This window comes from Heteronotia binoei, chromosome 16 (genome assembly GCF_032191835.1).
Source record: "Heteronotia binoei isolate CCM8104 ecotype False Entrance Well chromosome 16, APGP_CSIRO_Hbin_v1, whole genome shotgun sequence".
NCBI lineage: Eukaryota > Metazoa > Chordata > Lepidosauria > Squamata > Gekkonidae > Heteronotia > Heteronotia binoei.
Window position 1 is genome coordinate 53,332,943 of NC_083238.1, and position 17,428 is coordinate 53,350,370.

General features: G+C 46.6%; 1 protein-coding gene across 1 annotated transcript in view; it reads left to right on the forward strand.

Annotated features, from left to right (window-relative positions):
- COL3A1 (collagen type III alpha 1 chain) overlaps positions 1-15,288 on the forward strand; it is a 73,573-nt gene extending 58,285 nt beyond the window's left edge. Inside the window, exons 39-48 of the mRNA XM_060257051.1 lie at positions 96-149; positions 308-415; positions 1,725-1,778; positions 1,868-1,975; positions 4,011-4,064; positions 5,130-5,237; positions 7,217-7,499; positions 9,531-9,718; positions 11,419-11,661; positions 14,100-15,288. Coding sequence (XP_060113034.1) covers positions 96-149; positions 308-415; positions 1,725-1,778; positions 1,868-1,975; positions 4,011-4,064; positions 5,130-5,237; positions 7,217-7,499; positions 9,531-9,718; positions 11,419-11,661; positions 14,100-14,246 — 1,347 coding nt within the window. The 3' untranslated portion in view covers positions 14,247-15,288. The remainder of the gene's footprint in view (positions 1-95; positions 150-307; positions 416-1,724; positions 1,779-1,867; positions 1,976-4,010; positions 4,065-5,129; positions 5,238-7,216; positions 7,500-9,530; positions 9,719-11,418; positions 11,662-14,099) is intronic.
- Positions 15,289-17,428: the final 2,140 nt, after the last annotated feature.

Consider the following 17,428-nt stretch of genomic DNA (forward strand, 5'->3'; position numbering starts at 1 on the left):
TTAATAGGCATGCTTAGTATTTATGTTTTACACATTTTCAGTCCCTTCTGTTGTTTTCAGCTTGTGCTTAAACACATGTGAATCTGTCTTTTAAGGGTAACCCTGGACAAGATGGCGTACCAGGACGTGATGGATCTTCAGGACCAAAGGTGAGAAGATGCCATATTAACACAAGAACATGTGTTCCGTACATCTCCAATTATTTTGGTTGGCTCTAAGCAATACTGGAGTTTGCCAGAGATTGACTGATGTGGCATGTGGTAAATGAATGCATCACTCACATATGTCCTGATTGTCTTCTCTTCAGGGTGATCGGGGTGAAAATGGCTCTCCTGGAGCACCAGGGCTTCCTGGCCATGTTGGTCCCCCAGGGAATGCTGGTCAACCTGGAAAATCAGGTGACAGAGGAAGTCCAGTAAGTGTAAAAACAATGTCAAATTACAAATATGGGCAGTATAGCTAACCATGTTCAGTATGCATAAAGAATAGCATCATATCTGTGACAGCTACTGTTCCCGCCTTTTAAAACAAACACAAGACTGACTAAAGACATGTCTTTATTAGTAATCTCATGCCGTGGCATTTACAGACATGGGTTAGGCTGGAAATGGCTGTCCGTTATCAGAACGAGGCCATCTGGAAGAATTATTGAGACAGAAACCTCTCTTTGATCAGCGATTTTCATAGCAGTCCAAATGAGATAGTTGCCCACCATGCTGTTTCCTTTGAAATGCCAAAAAAAAAAAAAAACCCACAGCATTTTAAAGCAAAAATTTCACAACTTCTCTCTCTCTCGGCTTGGCTTCGCGAACGAAGATTTAAGAAAGGTGCAGTAGTCCACGTCTGTTGCAGGCTCGCTGGTGGCTGACAAGACCAATGCGGGACAGGCAGATCCGGCCACAGTGGCTGCAGGGAAAAGTCTGTTTGGGGGTTGGTACTGTAGCAGTGCGATTCTTCCTCGATCTCCTTTTGTCCTCAAGACCAGCTATGCGTGCGTTCTCAAAGGAAGAGACAGCCTGGTGGATGGTGTGCCTCCATGCTTTGCGATCTGAGGCTAGGTCAGACCACTGGTGATGGTTAATGCGACAGGTACCAAGGGATTTCTTCAAGGAGTCCTTGTACCTCTTCTTTGGTGCCCCTCTATTTCGATGGCCGGTGGAAAGTTCGCCATACAGGGCAATCTTGGGAAGGCGGTGGTTTTCCATCCTGGAGATATGCCCTGCCCAGCGCAGCTGCGTCTTCAACAGCAGTGCCTCGATGCTTGTAACCTCCGCCTGCTTGAGGACTTCAGTGTTGGTCACAGAGTCACTCCAGTGGATGTTGAGGATGGTGCGAAGGCAGCGCTGATGAAAGCGCTCAAGGAGTCGCAGGTGATGACGGTATAAAACCCAGGAAATAGCAAACCAGCCTATGGATGGCTTCTTGTGAACCGCAGTGGGATGTAGATGCTTGTGAAATCCTTACTTGCAGAGGCAGCATTTTAAATTATAAAGGTAAAGGTATATTCAAGAACTGATGCTGGGGTGCGGATATTCTTCCTTTTCTCTGGCTAGCAAATCCCCATTATTTCTCAAAAGGAAGAGTATAATTATCTCTTCTGATAAATGTCCATTTTGCTGATTGTCTTGACTCGCTCTCTGTCATCCGCTTCAAGAAAGGCAGACTGTAAATAATGTAAACAAAATCTTAAACATAAAATAAACACATTTCCTGTTTCCCCACAGGGTCCTGCTGGTCCAATGGGCCCCTCTGGCCCTGCTGGTGTTCGTGGCGCTCCTGTAAGTCCCCAGTTCTGAGTTTACAATGCTTCCTGTGTTGCTAGTCCTACTATTTCATGTATGTTAACTCTTGGTCAATGTTTCAAAAGGGCCCCGCTGGTGCACGTGGTGATAAAGGTGAAGCTGGGGAACGTGGCCTCAACGGAATCAAGGGTCATCGAGGATTCCCTGGTAATCCAGGTCCTCCCGGTTCAGTTGTAAGTTTTTAGGATTTTGTTGTTCAGCATAACTTTCTTCTCCTGTATGCGCAGGAATTTTCATGGCGCTAGATAACTTTGCCAGATTGTAAAATGGGCTAGAGATGATTCCGTTAGATTTACGCTAAAACGATTACACTTCAGAACACAAAGGGAGCCCTGCTGGTTCAGACCATCAGGTCCAGCATTCCATTCCGACAGTGTTCTGTTCAGACCGTCACCAACCAGCTGCCTCTAGAAAGTCCACAAGCAAGATGGCTGCATCCTCCCTCCCATGATTCCCAGCAACTGATGCGAAGAGGCATACTCCCTTTCTGAAGCCTTCCAAGTTGGTGGCCTTCACCCCATTCTGTGGTAACAAGTTCCACAGTTTAACTGCTATGAAGAAGTACTTTGTGTCTGTCCTGAATCTCTTCTCAATTTCGTTGGAAGCAATCAGGAGTCAAGTGACAAGCATTATCATATTGTCTCTCCAGTTTCTTGACTGCGGGCGATGTTGACAGGCCCAGGGGACTGTAGCCCACTAGTTTTCTCAAAAAGCAGCAACACCTTCCTTCAAGTCAAGCAGCCTTTCTCTGACATAAAGGTTTAGGTTTATTAAATTTATACCCCGCCCTCCCCGTCGAGGCAGGCTCAGAGCAACTTACAACAATAGTCATAATGACAATAAGAGACTAACACCTTAGTGCATCCTATTAATAAAGTCAATTAATATTTAAAACAATTTAAAACAGTTGGTGCTAATAACATTCCGGTGTTATTCACTTTCGATGATGTCAGTATTTCCTGGATTCCTCCTGCTGTTATAAGTCTCAAAGGTCAGCCGAAAGCAAGCGGAAGAGTGTGGTCTTACAGGCCTTGAGGAACTGGGCAAGGTCCTGCAAGGCTCTAACCCAGGGGTGGGGAACTTCTGTCCCAAGGGCCATATGTGGCCCTCAAGGTCACTTGGTGTGGCCCTCGGGGATTGCTGGGCTGAACCAGGCCATGTGGCAGCCTCTCTGGGGCCTGGCTGGCCAGCAAGGATCGTGGGGCCCAGCCACACTGTGCAGCAGCCTCCCCAGGGCCAGGCAGGGATCACACGGCCCAGATGTGCTGTGCAGCAGCCTCCCTGGAGCCTGGCTGGCCGACCAGAATTGCTGCAGGGCCTGGAAAAGTTACTGCCACAGTTCAGTTTGCACTTGATTATCCCAGAGGGTGCGGCCTAATATGCTAATGAGTGTGTGACCTAATATAGAAGATAGAAGAAGATATTGGATTTATATCCTGCCCTCCACTCCGAAGAGTCTCAGAGCGGCTCACAATCTCCTTTACCTTCCTCCCCACAACAAACACCCTGTGAGGTGGGTGGGGCTGGAGAGGGCTCTCACAGCAGCTGCCCTTTCAAGGACAACCTCTGCCAGGGCTATGGCTGACCCAAGGCCATGCTAGCAGGTGCAAGTGGAGGAGTGGGGAATCAAACCTGGTTCTCCCAGATAAGAGTCCGCACACTTAACCACTACACCACTACACCACTACTGTGTGTGTGTGTGCGCGTGCGTGTGCGCCAGATTAGGCTCTCCCCACATGACTTCAAATAGAAAAACAATTATTTGTATTAATTTTGCCGGCCTGAATCGTTCTTCCTTGGCTGAGCACTATTTTTTTTAAGTTGATCATTTTTATGGCCCACGAATGATGTTATAAATATCCATATGGCCCTTGGCAGAAAAAAGGTTCCCCACACCTGCTCTAACCTCTTCTGGCAGCTGATTCCACCAGTAGGGGGCTGCTACTGAGAAGACGCGATCCCTGGTAGCCATCAATCTCACCTCTCTCAGCCCAGGGATCACTAAAAGATGTTGAGTTCCCGATCTTAGTACCCTCAGGGGAACGTGTGGGGACAGACAGTCCCTCAGATAAGCAGGTCCTCGGCCATAAAGGGCTTTAAAGGTAATGACCAGCTCAGGAATGCAGTTGAGCACCATTGTATGTACCATTCCTATGCAACAAACCTTGCATTAGCTGGACTTGCTTTACGTTGTCCTTGTCTTTACAGGGTGCAATGGGTCCCCAAGGTCCAAACGGAAGCCCAGGGCCTGCTGGAGCAAGAGTAAGTAAACCTTTCCAAACGACAGCTAGGGAGTTAAGGAAGAGTGACTGAATTTTACTCCTGTGTTTGTTGGTGTAGATATGAGCCCAGTTACAGGCCCACTTTCCTCTCTAGAGGCAGAATCCTAAAACAGGCAGTGGAATTTCTATAAATAGACAAAAAGGCATGTATAACACAGAAGTCAGGAAGAACCAAATTATGGAATTCCCTCCCAAGGAGACTGATCTAACCCCTCTATCACTGTCGTCTGCCATCAGGTCCATTTTTTTGGCCTCCCCTCTAGGGTTGTCAAGTCCAATTCAAGAAATATCTGGGGACATTGGGGGTGGAGCCAGGAAACTTTGGGGGTGGAGCCAGGAGACATTGGAGGTGGAGCAAGGGTGTGACAAGCATGACTGAACTCCAGAGGGCGTTCTAGCCATCACATTTCAAGGGACCACACATCTTTTAAATGCCTTCCTTCCATTGGTAATAATGAAGGAAAGGGGCACCTTCTTTTGAGGCTCATAAAATTCGACCCCATTGTCCAATCGTTTTTAATTTTGAAGAGTATTTTGGGGAGAGGAACTGGATGCTATGCTGAAAGTGTGGTGCCTCTACCTCAAAAAACAGCCCTTCCAGAGCTACAGATACCTGCAGATCAATTCTCCATTATACCCTATGGGAGTCACTATAGGGAATAATGGAGTTCCCAGCAGACATTTCCCTCCCCGCCCCCACTTTCTGATGACCCTGAAGCGGGGGGAGGACCTCCAAACCAGGGGCTCCCCTGCCCCCACCTGGGATTGGCAACCCTACTCCCCTCACTGGCCCTTCCTTCTTTGTGTATATGTTCTAATGGTATATGTGTCTGGTTTAATCGTTATTTTCAATTTTTTTATCCTATGTGTTTGAAAAGCTTGTTTTAATGGTTTTGATCTTTTGCTGCCTTGAGGACCCAGAACTGGGTGGGAAAGTGGCATGAAAATGTTCCAAAGAGACAAAACCATTTAACGGACAAGTTCATAGCAGTGCTTCACAATCCATGAATAAAGCAGATAACATCTCGTTTCTTATGCTGTTTAGGGACCCCCTGGACCTAACGGCCCTCCCGGAAAGGACGGTACAAGCGGCTACCCTGGCCCCATTGGCCCTCCAGGTCCTCGTGGAACCCGAGGTGAAGCTGGAACATCGGTAAGAGAACTAGGATACTGAAAAATTATTTATTTATTTTGTTTATACCCCGTAACCCAGGGGTGTCAAACTCATTCATTATGAGGGCCATATCCAACACAAATGAGGCCTTGTTGGGCTGAGCCATGTGTGTCATAAAATGTAATTCCAGGTAGCAGAGAGATAAATTTTATAAAGGACACAAACACACACAATTAAAGATTTTAAAAAAACCCTTAAAACATGCTTTAAAATATTAGCACTCACTGGTCTTAGAGGTGCTTTCTTTATATCAATCCCATGGGATCCAGGGAACTGGGCAAAGGAAGCTCTGGCTCTTTCCTTCATTCCCCAGGGAACCAGGAGGGGGAGAAAGAAAGCAAGAAAAAGGAAGAGAGGCTTGGCTCAGTAGCTCTGCTGTGGAATTGAGAGAGCCTGGCAAAGCAAGCTCTGCCTGCCCCCCTTCCTCTCCAAAAGAGGAGCCTCAGCCAATGGAGAAAATAGAGGTTTTTCTCTGTAGCTCTTATGTGATCGAGCAAGCCTGGCAAAGCAAGCTGTGATGCAGAAGGAAGCAAAAGAGAGGGAGAAGGAAGCAGACAACAGCCAGTTGCTCGGGAGCCTGATAGGAGCACTTCGGAGGCCTGATTTGGGCCCCAGGCTGCATGTTGACACCCCTGCCGTAACTGCTCCCCACAGGGGAACTCCGGAAGGATTACAACATTTAAAAGTGCAGTAGATACAAATGCAATTCAAATATAGATAAATGCAATAAACAGAACAATAAAACCAATTAAAACATCAACTGAATCAGCAAATTTCTTGGAAAAGGATAACCAGCTCCCTGGTTCGTAACGTTAGCCAAAGGCTGCACAAAACAAAGCAGTTGTACATGCCTTAATGAATGCTGGATTGTTTCAATACAGTTGAAACAAAAGCAAAAAAACGCATGGATAGACCATCAACAATGTGATGCTGTTGTGAATTCGACCACATAATGTGAATATTCTTTCTGATGTATATAAACAATTAATTATTGTATAAATACAGATATACATCACAATAACTGGATTGATGGTCACAATACCAGACGCTAATGTTAGCATAATATAGTCTCCATCAGGGTGGAATTCTAGCAGGAACTGCTTTGCATATTAGGCCACATATCCCTGATGTAGCCACAAGAGCTTACGAAAAAGAGCCTTGTAAGCTCTTGGAGGATTGGCCACATCAGGGGTGTGTGGCCTAATATGCAAAGGAGCTCCTGCTAGAATCCCACTCCTGGTCTCCATCAATGCAACGTGAGAAAGTCCACAATTATAAACAAAAATACAAGAAGATAAGTGGGGAATTCCTCCTACAATTGGCAGTGTCCAAAAGCCTACTGATTCCATTGTAATTTTGAGTTACACCTTACCTATTTGTAAAATCAAGTTCCATTAAACAGCTGTTATTGAAGAAGAAATGTTTTGAAACACCAAGAGAGATACCTGGGAAGTGCATTTTTGGCTGCTGTTAACTTGGCAATTTCCTCAGATACATACTACAAACTATTGAGGTCTTCCTGCTCTGTCAGGAAGTTCTTCCTAATGTTTCGTCCAAAACCTTTAATTTCAACCTTTTGGTTCTGATCTGTTCTTCCGGGGCAACAGAAAACAACTCCACACCATTCTCTACATTACAGCCCTTTGAGTACAATCACTTTATGCTGACAGATAGACAAATAAAGAGGTTTGGAGGGGCTGTGGCTCAGTGGTAGAGCATCTACTTGGCATGCAGAAGGCCCCACGCCCAGCCCTTGGCAACTCCAGTTAAAGGACCAAACAGTACATGGTGAGACTCTTCATGACACCCTGGGAAGCCACTGCCCATCTGAGGAGACAATACTAACTGACTCAATGGACCAATGGTCTGATTCTATATAAGGCAGTGTCAGGGGTTCATCTTTTCAATACCTGTGGATGGACTATTGTTATTTGGACAAATTTTGGTTTCTTTTATAGGGCCCCCCTGGTCATTCTGGGGCACCCGGACCCCCTGGTCCCCCCGGAGCTCCTGGCCCATGTTGTGGTGCTGCTGGTGGTGGCCCTGAAGGGCAGTGGGAGAAAGGACCCCCCTACTACAGAGACCAGCCATCTGACGACAAAGCCACCATGAATGACGTTTTGTCCTCGCTGAAGTCAATCAACAATCAGATTGAAAACATTATTAGCCCCGATGGTTCACGGAAGAATCCAGCCCGTAACTGCAGAGACCTGAAGTTCTGCCATCCAGAACTGAAGAGTGGTATGTCCTGTTCTATTCTTATCTCCATCATAGGGAAGGAACATGCAGTCATGAACAGGTCCGGGGCATAGGGTTCTGCTGCCCAAGGCAGAACCCCAATGTGCCCCCCCCCCCGAAAAAGTTATTGTGTCTGCTTTGTACACGCGCACTGTGATGATGTCACCCAGAGGTGACGTCATCACGCCAGGCAGTTGGGGGGCCTACGGCAGGAGCTAGGCCTCTCTATTTCCACCCCCCACAGCCCGCCGAGGCAAGCCACCACCAACCTGACCACCTTGGCTAGCAGCCGGTAGTGCTGCTTGATGTCCTCTTTGCTGAAGGAGAAATGCATCTCTGGTGCCAGGGCAGCATGTAGGAGGAGGAGGCATGGCACCCCAAAGCCCTTGGCCAGCATCAGAGAGGCCAGCAGTGGCAGGGCAGCCGCAGGCCCGGTGGCAAAGGGGAGGAACGGAGCAGAAGGCTGCCCAGCCCGCTCACCCAGGCACCCTGAGTTCAAGCCCAGCCACTACTCTGAAGGGCCGGGGGAGCTCTTTCAACCCCTCAGCACTCAGAAAGAACACATGACACTTCCCCTCCACGACGCTTTCCAAGTTTGGGGGGTGCCAGGAAGCACCAGGGGAGCTCCTCTGACCCCTCAGAGCCCAGTTGGAGGGTCAGGGATGGCACGAGCAGGGAGGGGGAGCCCAACCCTTACCCTAGCTGGGAACTGGTGCCCTAGGCAATTGCCTAGTTTGCCAACTCCCATGCACCAGCCCTGGTCATGAAATAACTGAACAAAATGAGATGTTACAAGCAACACAAACTTGCTGTCCCTCTATATGGCTTTATCCCCACTTTCTGGTGACATCTAGTGTGACAATGTGCCACATGACTTCACTGCCTTGCATGTCACATGACTTCAATACTGACAGCCAATGGTGAGAGGTGGAATTAAGGAAACCGGGGAAAGGCATAGTCTAATGAGCCATGTCTTTTGTTGTGCCTAATATTTTGCCTCAGCACGATAAATCACTATACACCTCCTATGACTTTGAGTAAAAACAGTCTTCAAAGGAAGAAGACTTCCAGAATATTCCATAGGTGCAGATAGTGGTGAGGGCTGTATGTTTCCCCAATCTTCATTCTTCAAGTTTGCAATGATCCATTTCTGTAGCTTTAAAGTGACAGATACATATCTCACTTGTTATATTGATTTCTCTCCAGGTTATGAACAATTACAATTGCACAACGTGCAATGCTTTGTGGAGCTGATCTAGTTCCCTTTTTCTCTAACCATTATTTATAAAGATCCCTGTGACTTGATCTCATTGCTGATTCATATCTGGTAGCGAGTTTTTTTCTAGTTGATGGTCAAACCAAGAACCAAACCAGAGGCTTCCAGGTGCACCAAACCAGTTTGTGATTTGTGGTCCCCAGTAAACCCTGTTGAAAGGGACTGTAGTCCCCTTATACAAGCTTTTGTGGGGAGCAGAAAGCAGGGGTTTAAGCACCTGCTTTCTGCTCTATCCATGAACCCACCGCAACTGCTTTAAAAGCCCACAGAAGTTCGTGATGGTAGAACTGTCACAAACTTTGGTTTGCGAACCGAGAATGGGACAACATTCGTGATGAATTTCGGTTTGTGCCTGTCCCTAGCGCTGACTCAGGGTGTTTTTGCACTCACGTTTTACTGGCGCCACGACCCTCCTGACGCCGGCGAATCTGCATGGATTTCGCAACAGAAGCGCCGGCGCTCCCAGAAGCGCCGGCGCTTTCCATCGCTAAGCCAGCGCAAACGTTTTCCTGCATCTTTGCGATTTCCGTTTGCGCTGGCTTAGCGACGGAAGTAGCCGGCGCTTCTGGGAGCGCCGGAGCTTCTGGTGCGAAAGCCATGCAGATTCGCCGGCGTCAGGATGGTCGTGGCGCCAGTAAAACGTGAGTGCGAAAACGGCCTCAGAAACATTGTACTTGTTTGGGTTTGGGTTGTGCAACACTCACGCATTCTGAAGCATAATCAGCTCCCTATGCCTTCTTCTCGTTGTGTTGCTGCAGGAGACTATTGGATCGATCCTAACCAAGGTTGCAAATTGGATGCCATTAAAGTGTTCTGCAATATGGAAACCGGTGAGTCGTGCATCAACGCCAACCCCAGAAGTATTCCACAGAGGAACTGGTGGACAAGCCCAGGACCAGAAAAGAAGCACGTTTGGTTTGGAGAATCCATGAATGGTGGCTTCCAGGTGAGCGGTCAGGATAACCTTTGTATCAGAAGAAGTGAGCAGCGACTCACAACATCTCTTTCCCTACCGTAAATTTAGTCTTTAAGGTGTTCCTGGAATCTTCCTCTTTTCTGCTGCTACAGACAGACTAACAGGGCTGTCCAACTTAACCTTCCTCCCTGTCACCTTGACCGGAGAGGGCATTTCAGTGCCTTCTCATATCACTTCTGCAGTAGGGAGATTCCCTGCATTGACGTTTTGAAAATTGTGCGTTACGTGAAATTTTCTGCAGTAGATCTTTCCTCACCAGGCCCAGACCTAAAGTTTTCTCCTTTTTTTACTGCACATTTTTAGAACGTGCTAAAACTGGGCATTCTGAAAATGCCGGGTGGTAAGAAGGAGAAAACATATGGTTAGTGCCCCTGGTGAGGAAAAATCTACTGCAGAAAACTTCACATCACGTGCAGCTTTATAAATGTCAATGGGGGGGATTTCACTACTGCAGAAATGGTCTCAGTAAAGCTAATGTTTTCTATATTGCTGTGTCACTAAACAACTCAGTCTCAAGATCACACAAAGCAGCTGTGAAACAATGGGTGCTTTCACACAAGAGATGTGGCCAGACCTAGCCCCGCCTCCTATTTGAGTCAAAAGCGCATGATCACATGAGCACATTTGCCCTCCGAGTTGCACCTGTTCCTACCCCATCCCCAGATGCCTCCTATCCACATTAAAAAAGCCACCTGGATCTGCCTGGTAGCTTCCCCCTGATTCAGATGTAGGTTGCATAATTGGATATTGTCTGAGTGCCCCAGCGCGACTCATGAACGTAAGAGCTGTGTGAGCTTCCTGACCGTTAGAGCGGTTCTTCAGTGGAACAGGCTTCCTCGGGAGGTGGTGGGCTCTCCTTCCTTGGAGGTTTTGAAACAGAGGCTAGATGGCCATCTGACAGCAATGAAGATCCTGTGAATTTGGGGGGAGGAGTTTGTGGGTTTCCTGCATTGTGCGGGGGGTTGGACTCGATGACCCTGGAGGTCCTTCCAACTCTATGATTCTAGGATTCTATGAAGGGTGTCATATAGAGGATGGTGTGGAATTGTTTTCTGTGGCCCTGGAAGGTAGGACCAGAACCAATGGGTTGAAATTAAATCAAAAGAATTTCCAGCTCAACTTTAGGAAGAACTTCCTGACCGTTAGAGCAATTCCTCAGTGGAACAGGCTTCCTCGGGAGGTGGTGGGCTCTCCTTCCTTGGAGGTTTTTAGATGGCCATCTGACAGCAATGCAGATCCTGTGAATTTAGGGGGAGGTATTTGTGAGTTTCCTGTATTGTGCAGGGGGTTGAACTCGATGACCCTAGAGGTCCCTTCCAACTCTATGATTCTAGGATTCCACCAAGCCATTTCCAGCACTGCCGGTGTGGGGAGGTTCCCCCCTAACCCCTCTACAAGGTGTGCTTGTGCGCGTCTCTGCCTGAGCGCACACACGGGGGACTTTTTATGAAAAACTCCCTTTCCACAGCAGTCCATACTTGAGCCGCACTAGCAGTGTGAAGGCGCAACCACCGACAGCCTCCAGGATCCTGCCACTTCAACTGTGGCTGTCTGATCCCCCTAAAATGGACCTGAGTGAATCAGGGTTTTTTGCCTCGAGATACTATTGCGTCAACTTCCAAGTGTGATAGCACCCAATGTGTCTCCCCGTTTTTTGTCCCCGCTTGCAGTTCAACTACGGTGACCCTGATCTCCCAGAAGAAGTTGCAGATGTTCAACTGGCGTTCCTCAGGATCCTCTCCAGTCGAGCCTCACAGAACATCACCTATCACTGCAAGAACAGCATCGCTTACATGGATGAGGCCAGCGGGAACGTGAAAAGGGCGCTGAAGCTCATGAGCTCTACTGACAGTGAAATCAAGGCAGAAGGAAACAGCAAATTCACATACACTGTGCTGGAAGACGGATGCACTGTAAGGACACAAGACTTGAGCACCTTTCCTTTATTGTTATTGTTTTTTAAGAGTGACTCGATATATTTTGCCATTATAACATCCCAGCACCCAGTTTAAGCCGCTGGAGAACAGTGCTTGTCTTAAGCAGCGGTATTCAAAAGTGGGCAGATTTACTCAAGAAAGTGGGATACTCCTCTTTTATCCATACCGGCAGACATGGATTTTTTTTTGTAGAAAAGGCCCAGCAGGAACTCTTTTCCATATTAGGCCACACCCTCTGACATCACCATTGTTTCACACAAGGTCTTTTTGTAGAAGAAGCCCAGTAGGGACTCATTTGCCTAGTCGGCCATATACCCTGATTGTTTCACACAGTGCCTTTTGTATAAAAAGCCCAGCAGTAACTCATTTGCATATTAGGACACACCCTCTGATGTCACCATTGTTTCACACAGGACCTTTTTGTAGAAGAAGCCCAACGGGGACTCATTTGCATATTCGGCCACATTCCTTGGTGCCAAGCCAGCTGGAACTGCATTCCTGTGCATTCCTGCTTGCGGGGCTCTTTTTTTGGAAAAAGAGGTGCCAGAACTCTCAAGAGGAAAATGAAGGAGAAATGCATGAATTTTTAAACATTTTTTTGAGAATTTTGTTTCCTCAAAGAGCTGGAATTCTGTTCCACCATATTCCCCCAGAAAAAGAGCCCGGCATACTAGTATTACTTCCAACAATAGAGTCCTTGCCAAGTGCACTACAGTGCTCTTGTCTAGGATTAGGGCTGCCACCGTAGGAATCTAGGGATCCCCAGAAACTCTATGGTAAGAACTTCTAATTTTACCACAGAGTTTTCATAAATTCCTAGAGCTATCCTTTGTTACTTTTGGGTGGCACTCAGATTAACCAGGAGCTCTATGGTCAGAATATCTTGTAAATTGATGAGGCCTTATTTTGCTTTTCACACCGGACATCTGCCACACCTGTTTCAACCCTTTGTCAACAGGGGATATTCCACAGTACTTATATAGAATATAGCTTGCAATATTCAAACATTATACATAGGGGCCAACCAGTCTCCACAAGATGCTCTCTCAATTAGGGCACATGTTCCTACCGGCTCACGCTTCTTGTGTGTGCGACTTGAAGAGACTTGAATGCCTTTGCATCTACTGGAATCAGTATCAAGACCGTTTGGATCCTGGATATTGACACATCATGATTTTTCAGCAAGGGACTTGTTCTCTTGATGTACTGTTATTTGTAGAGAGCCAGTTTGGTGTAGTGGTTAAATGTGCGGACTCTTATCTGGGAGAACTGGGTTTGATTCCCCACTCCTCCACTTGCAGCTGCTGGAATGGCCTTGGGTGAGCCATAGTTTTTGTAGGAGTTGTCCTTGAAAGAGCAGCTTCTGTGAGAGCGTTCTCAGCCCCACCCACCTCACAGGGTGTCTGTTGTGGGGGGAGAAGATACAGGAGATTGTAAACCAGTCTGAGTCTCTGATTCAGAGAGAACGGCAGGGTATAAGAACATAAGAGAAGCCATGTTGGATCAGGCCAACGGCCCATCAAGTCCAACACTCTGTGTCACACAGTGGCAAAAAATGTTATATACACACATACACTGTGGCTAATAGCCACTGATGGACCTGTGCTCCATACACTGTGGCTAATAGCCACTGATGGACCTGTGCTCCATACACTGTGGCTAATAGCCACTGATGGACCTGTGCTCCATATTTTTATCTAAACCCCTCTTGAAGGTGGCTATACTTGTGGCCGCCACCACCTCCTGTGGCAGTGAATTCCACATGTTAATCACCCTTTGGGTGAAGAAGTACTTCCTTTTATCCGTCTTAACCTGTCTGCTCAGCAATTTCATCGAATGCCCACGAGTTCTTGTATTGTGAGAAAGGGAGAAAAGTACTTCTTTCTCTACTTTCTCCATTCCATGCATTATCTTGTAAACCTCTATCATGTCACCCCGCAGTCGACGTTTCTCCAAGCTAAAGAGTCCCAAGTGTTTCAACCTTTCTTCATAGGGAAAGTGCTCCAGCCCTTTAATCATTCTAGTTGCCCTTCTCTGGGGTATAAATCTGCAGTCTTCTTCTTTGTTGCAATATTAGTAATTTTGTCATTATAACCTTGAGGTTGTGTTTTGTTTTGCAATTCTGTGGTGACTTCTCTCTATGTTGAACATAAAATTGCCCAGTTGGGGGCAGGGGATTCCCTGCTTTGGAGGCCCTCTCCTTACTTCAGAGTCATCAGAAAGCCAGGGGTGGGGAGGGAAATGTCTGCTGGGCACACTCCATTATACCCTATGGAGACCAGTTCCCATAGGGAATAACAGAGAAGCTCCCTTGTGCTTTCTTTTGCGCTGCTTTTGTAGTGAGTCTTATTTTTTTAAAAAAAAATCTCTAAGAGAATATTTTTAATTTGATTCCCTCTTTTCTCGTTTCACAGAAACACACCAACGAATGGGGCAGAACAGTCTTCGAGTACCGAACACGCAAGACAATGAGGTTGCCGGTGATAGATATTGCACCCTTTGATATTGGCGCTCCCAATCAGGAATTCGGTGTGGACATTGGCCCAGTTTGCTTCTTATAAAACCAAGAATAATGCTCGTTCCGAACCCCCAACAAGCCAATTCACGCGCCATCTTTGCTCTTTTCGTTTTCGACCTTATCAACTAGTAAAATCAAATCAACCTTATCCCAGTTATTTATTTACCAAAATTCTGAAGAGGGGGAACAAAAAAAAAAGAGAGATAAATTGATGTAAAGGGTTACCACTTTCTTACTCCGCTCATACAACGAAAACACCATCCTCTCTACTTTCTTTCACCCGAATTCCACTTTCAAGCAAATGAACAAAATAACTCCATGGTGCTACATTACAACTTCAACACTCAGTACAACACGAACTGTGTCATGCCAAACGATTGCTCGCCCAACCAATCAAGCACTGACAGATCCCGGCATCCACGTTGACTTTGCATTATCAGATGCAGTTCACAAAGCTAGAGAGGAAATCCCTGTTTCAACTACCTCATCATGGACCGAAACTGGGATGAGTTGGATGATTCACACCAAGGAAGCCCAAGAGAAAGCCAGCTGGAAACAAGGAATACATCTGACTGTTTCTGTACTGATTCATGGTTGAGAGAGTCCAGTGTATCAGAAGAAGCGAATGCCCTAGTGTCAGCAGACTAATATAATTTTATTTCTGGGCTGCATTGAAGTTTTCAAGGGTGCTCCTATACTTTCCTGTCATTGCTGGTCAAGACCACTAAAATTTAGGGAAGTGTAAAAGAATTTAATGTGATGGTGCTAAGTTGTGTGATTATGTTGTTGTTTTTTTCACTTCTAAATCTGCAAGCCGGGTTTATTGACTTGCGTTTCGAACAACGAGGATTGACCACAATTGTACATGTCTCTCATCAAAAGTCTTATCATCGGTAGGCCATGTCTGAGGACTTTTCCTTCCTTCACTCTGTAAAAAGTCAATAAAGACGCAGAATCATGAGCTTCTTTTTTTTGTCACATTAACACATTTATCGTGTTGGAGGTTAACCATCTTTGTAAGCTTTTATATGGTTGTTGGTCTTTTCCTTACAGAGACAGACACATAATAAAATATTGTTATAAAACCTCCTAATAGTCATGAATATGCCTTACTAGTCACCTGGATAATCTAGACAAAGCCTGATCTCATCACATCTCAGAAACCAAGCAGGGTTGCCCTGGTTAGTACTGGAATCAGAGACTACCAAGAAAGTCTGGGGTTGCTACACAGAGGCGGGAAATGCAAAGCCATCGTTGTTCATCTCTTGTCTTGAAAACCCTATGAGGGTCACCATAAGTTGACTACGACCAGGGGTGGGTCTAGCAGGAGCTCCTTTGCATATTAGGCCACACCCCTTGAAGTAGCCAATCCTTGAAGAGCTTACAAGGCTCTTTTGTGTAAATTCTTGAAGGATTGGCTACATCAGGAGGGTGTGGCCTAATATGCAAAGGAGTTCCTGCTAGAATTCCACCCCTGACTATGACTCAATGGAATTTAATCACTGTGCTGTTCTGGATGGCCCAGGCTAGTTCTCATCTTGTCAGATCTCAGAAGCTAAATAGGATCAGCCCTGGTTAGGACTTGCACGGAAGACCACCAAGGAAGTCCAGGGCTATAATACAGAAAGGCAATGACAAACCACCTCTTCTGATCTCTTGCTTGACAGCTCTTTCCACCAACAGTCATAGGCTGGATCCAGACAGCTAGTATAAGCCGCCTCTGGGATGCCCCACAACAGGCCCAAAAAAGCTCATCCAAACACTCACATCTGACTTCCGTCCTGCTCTCGCCCTCACCCTGTTCTTACCTGTCATTCTGCTGCCACTAAAAGCTACCACATACTGAATGGTAGTAACCAGTGAGGCGTTTCCACGGCATCTTTCCCAGCCATTTGAACATCCAGGAAGCACTGGGGAAGTAGCAGTTAGGTGCACGAGTGTTATGAACACTCCTCCGGGGCGCCCACTGCCCGTCCCTGTTCCAGCAGCAGGCTACATGCTATCTGACCACCCTAGGTGCTTCTTTTTATGCCAGGTGACTTCCAGGATGGGATGGTGCGACCCCAAGCTGGCCATCTGTACCCAACCATACAATCCTCATGAGCAAGGACAATGTCCCAAACAACTACTGCCTGGAATACTTACGGGGAGACACCATAAATCAGGGATAAAGGACATATTTTTTAAGAAGACATTGGATTTATATCTCGTCCTCCACCCTGAATCTCAGAGTCTCAGAGCGGCTCACAATCTCCTTTATCTTCCTCCCCCACAACAAACACCCTGTGAGGTGGGTGGGGCTGAGAGGGCTCTCACAACAGCTGCCCTTTCAAGGACAACCTCTGCCAGAGCTATGGCTGACCCAAGGGCATTTCAGAAGCTGCAAGTGGAGGAGTGGGGAATCAAACCTGGTTCTCCCAGATAAGAGTCCGCACACTTCACCACTACACCAAACTGGCAATATTTTGCATATGGAATGTCTGAGCTTCAGCCCTGGCATCTCCGGTGAAAAAGATAGAAGGTTGTAGGTGCAGAGAAAGACTTTGGTCTAAGGCCTTGTAGAGCCACTCCCCATCAGAGGGGGCAATACCAAGCTAGATGGGTCAATGAACTGAATCTGCAGAAATCAGCTTTGGATAATGTTTACTATGATGATTATTAATTAACATTTACAGCAGCAAATTTGTTTATTTATTTATTTATTTTATTGGATTTCTATCCCGCCCTCCCCGCCGAAGCAGGCTCAGGGCGGCTCCCAACAGTAAAAACATGCACAAATATTAAACATTAACTAATTAAAACCTTAAACAATATAACAATTAAAACATTTTTTAAAAAAACAATTTGGTGCTAATAATACATTCCAGTAGTTTCAGTCTTCTTGAGTACCCTCATATGAGGCTATCGATTAAAAGCAAGTTGAAATAAAGCTGTCTTGCAAGCCTTGCAGAACTGAACAAGGTCCCGCAAGGCTGTTGCTTTTTCTGGCAGTTGGTTCCACCAAAAGGGGGCCACTATAGAGAAGGCCATCTCCCGGGTGAGCTTCAGTCTTGCCTCCCTCAGCCCAGGGATTGATAACAGGTTCCATGTCCCTGATCTGAGAACCCTCTGGGGAACATATGGGAAAAGACGGTCTCTAAGGTAGACAGTTTCTCGGCCATATAGACAGAAAGTAGACAGAATTTTTATAGAGCAAAAACATGACCACAGAGGCAGATCCTGCCC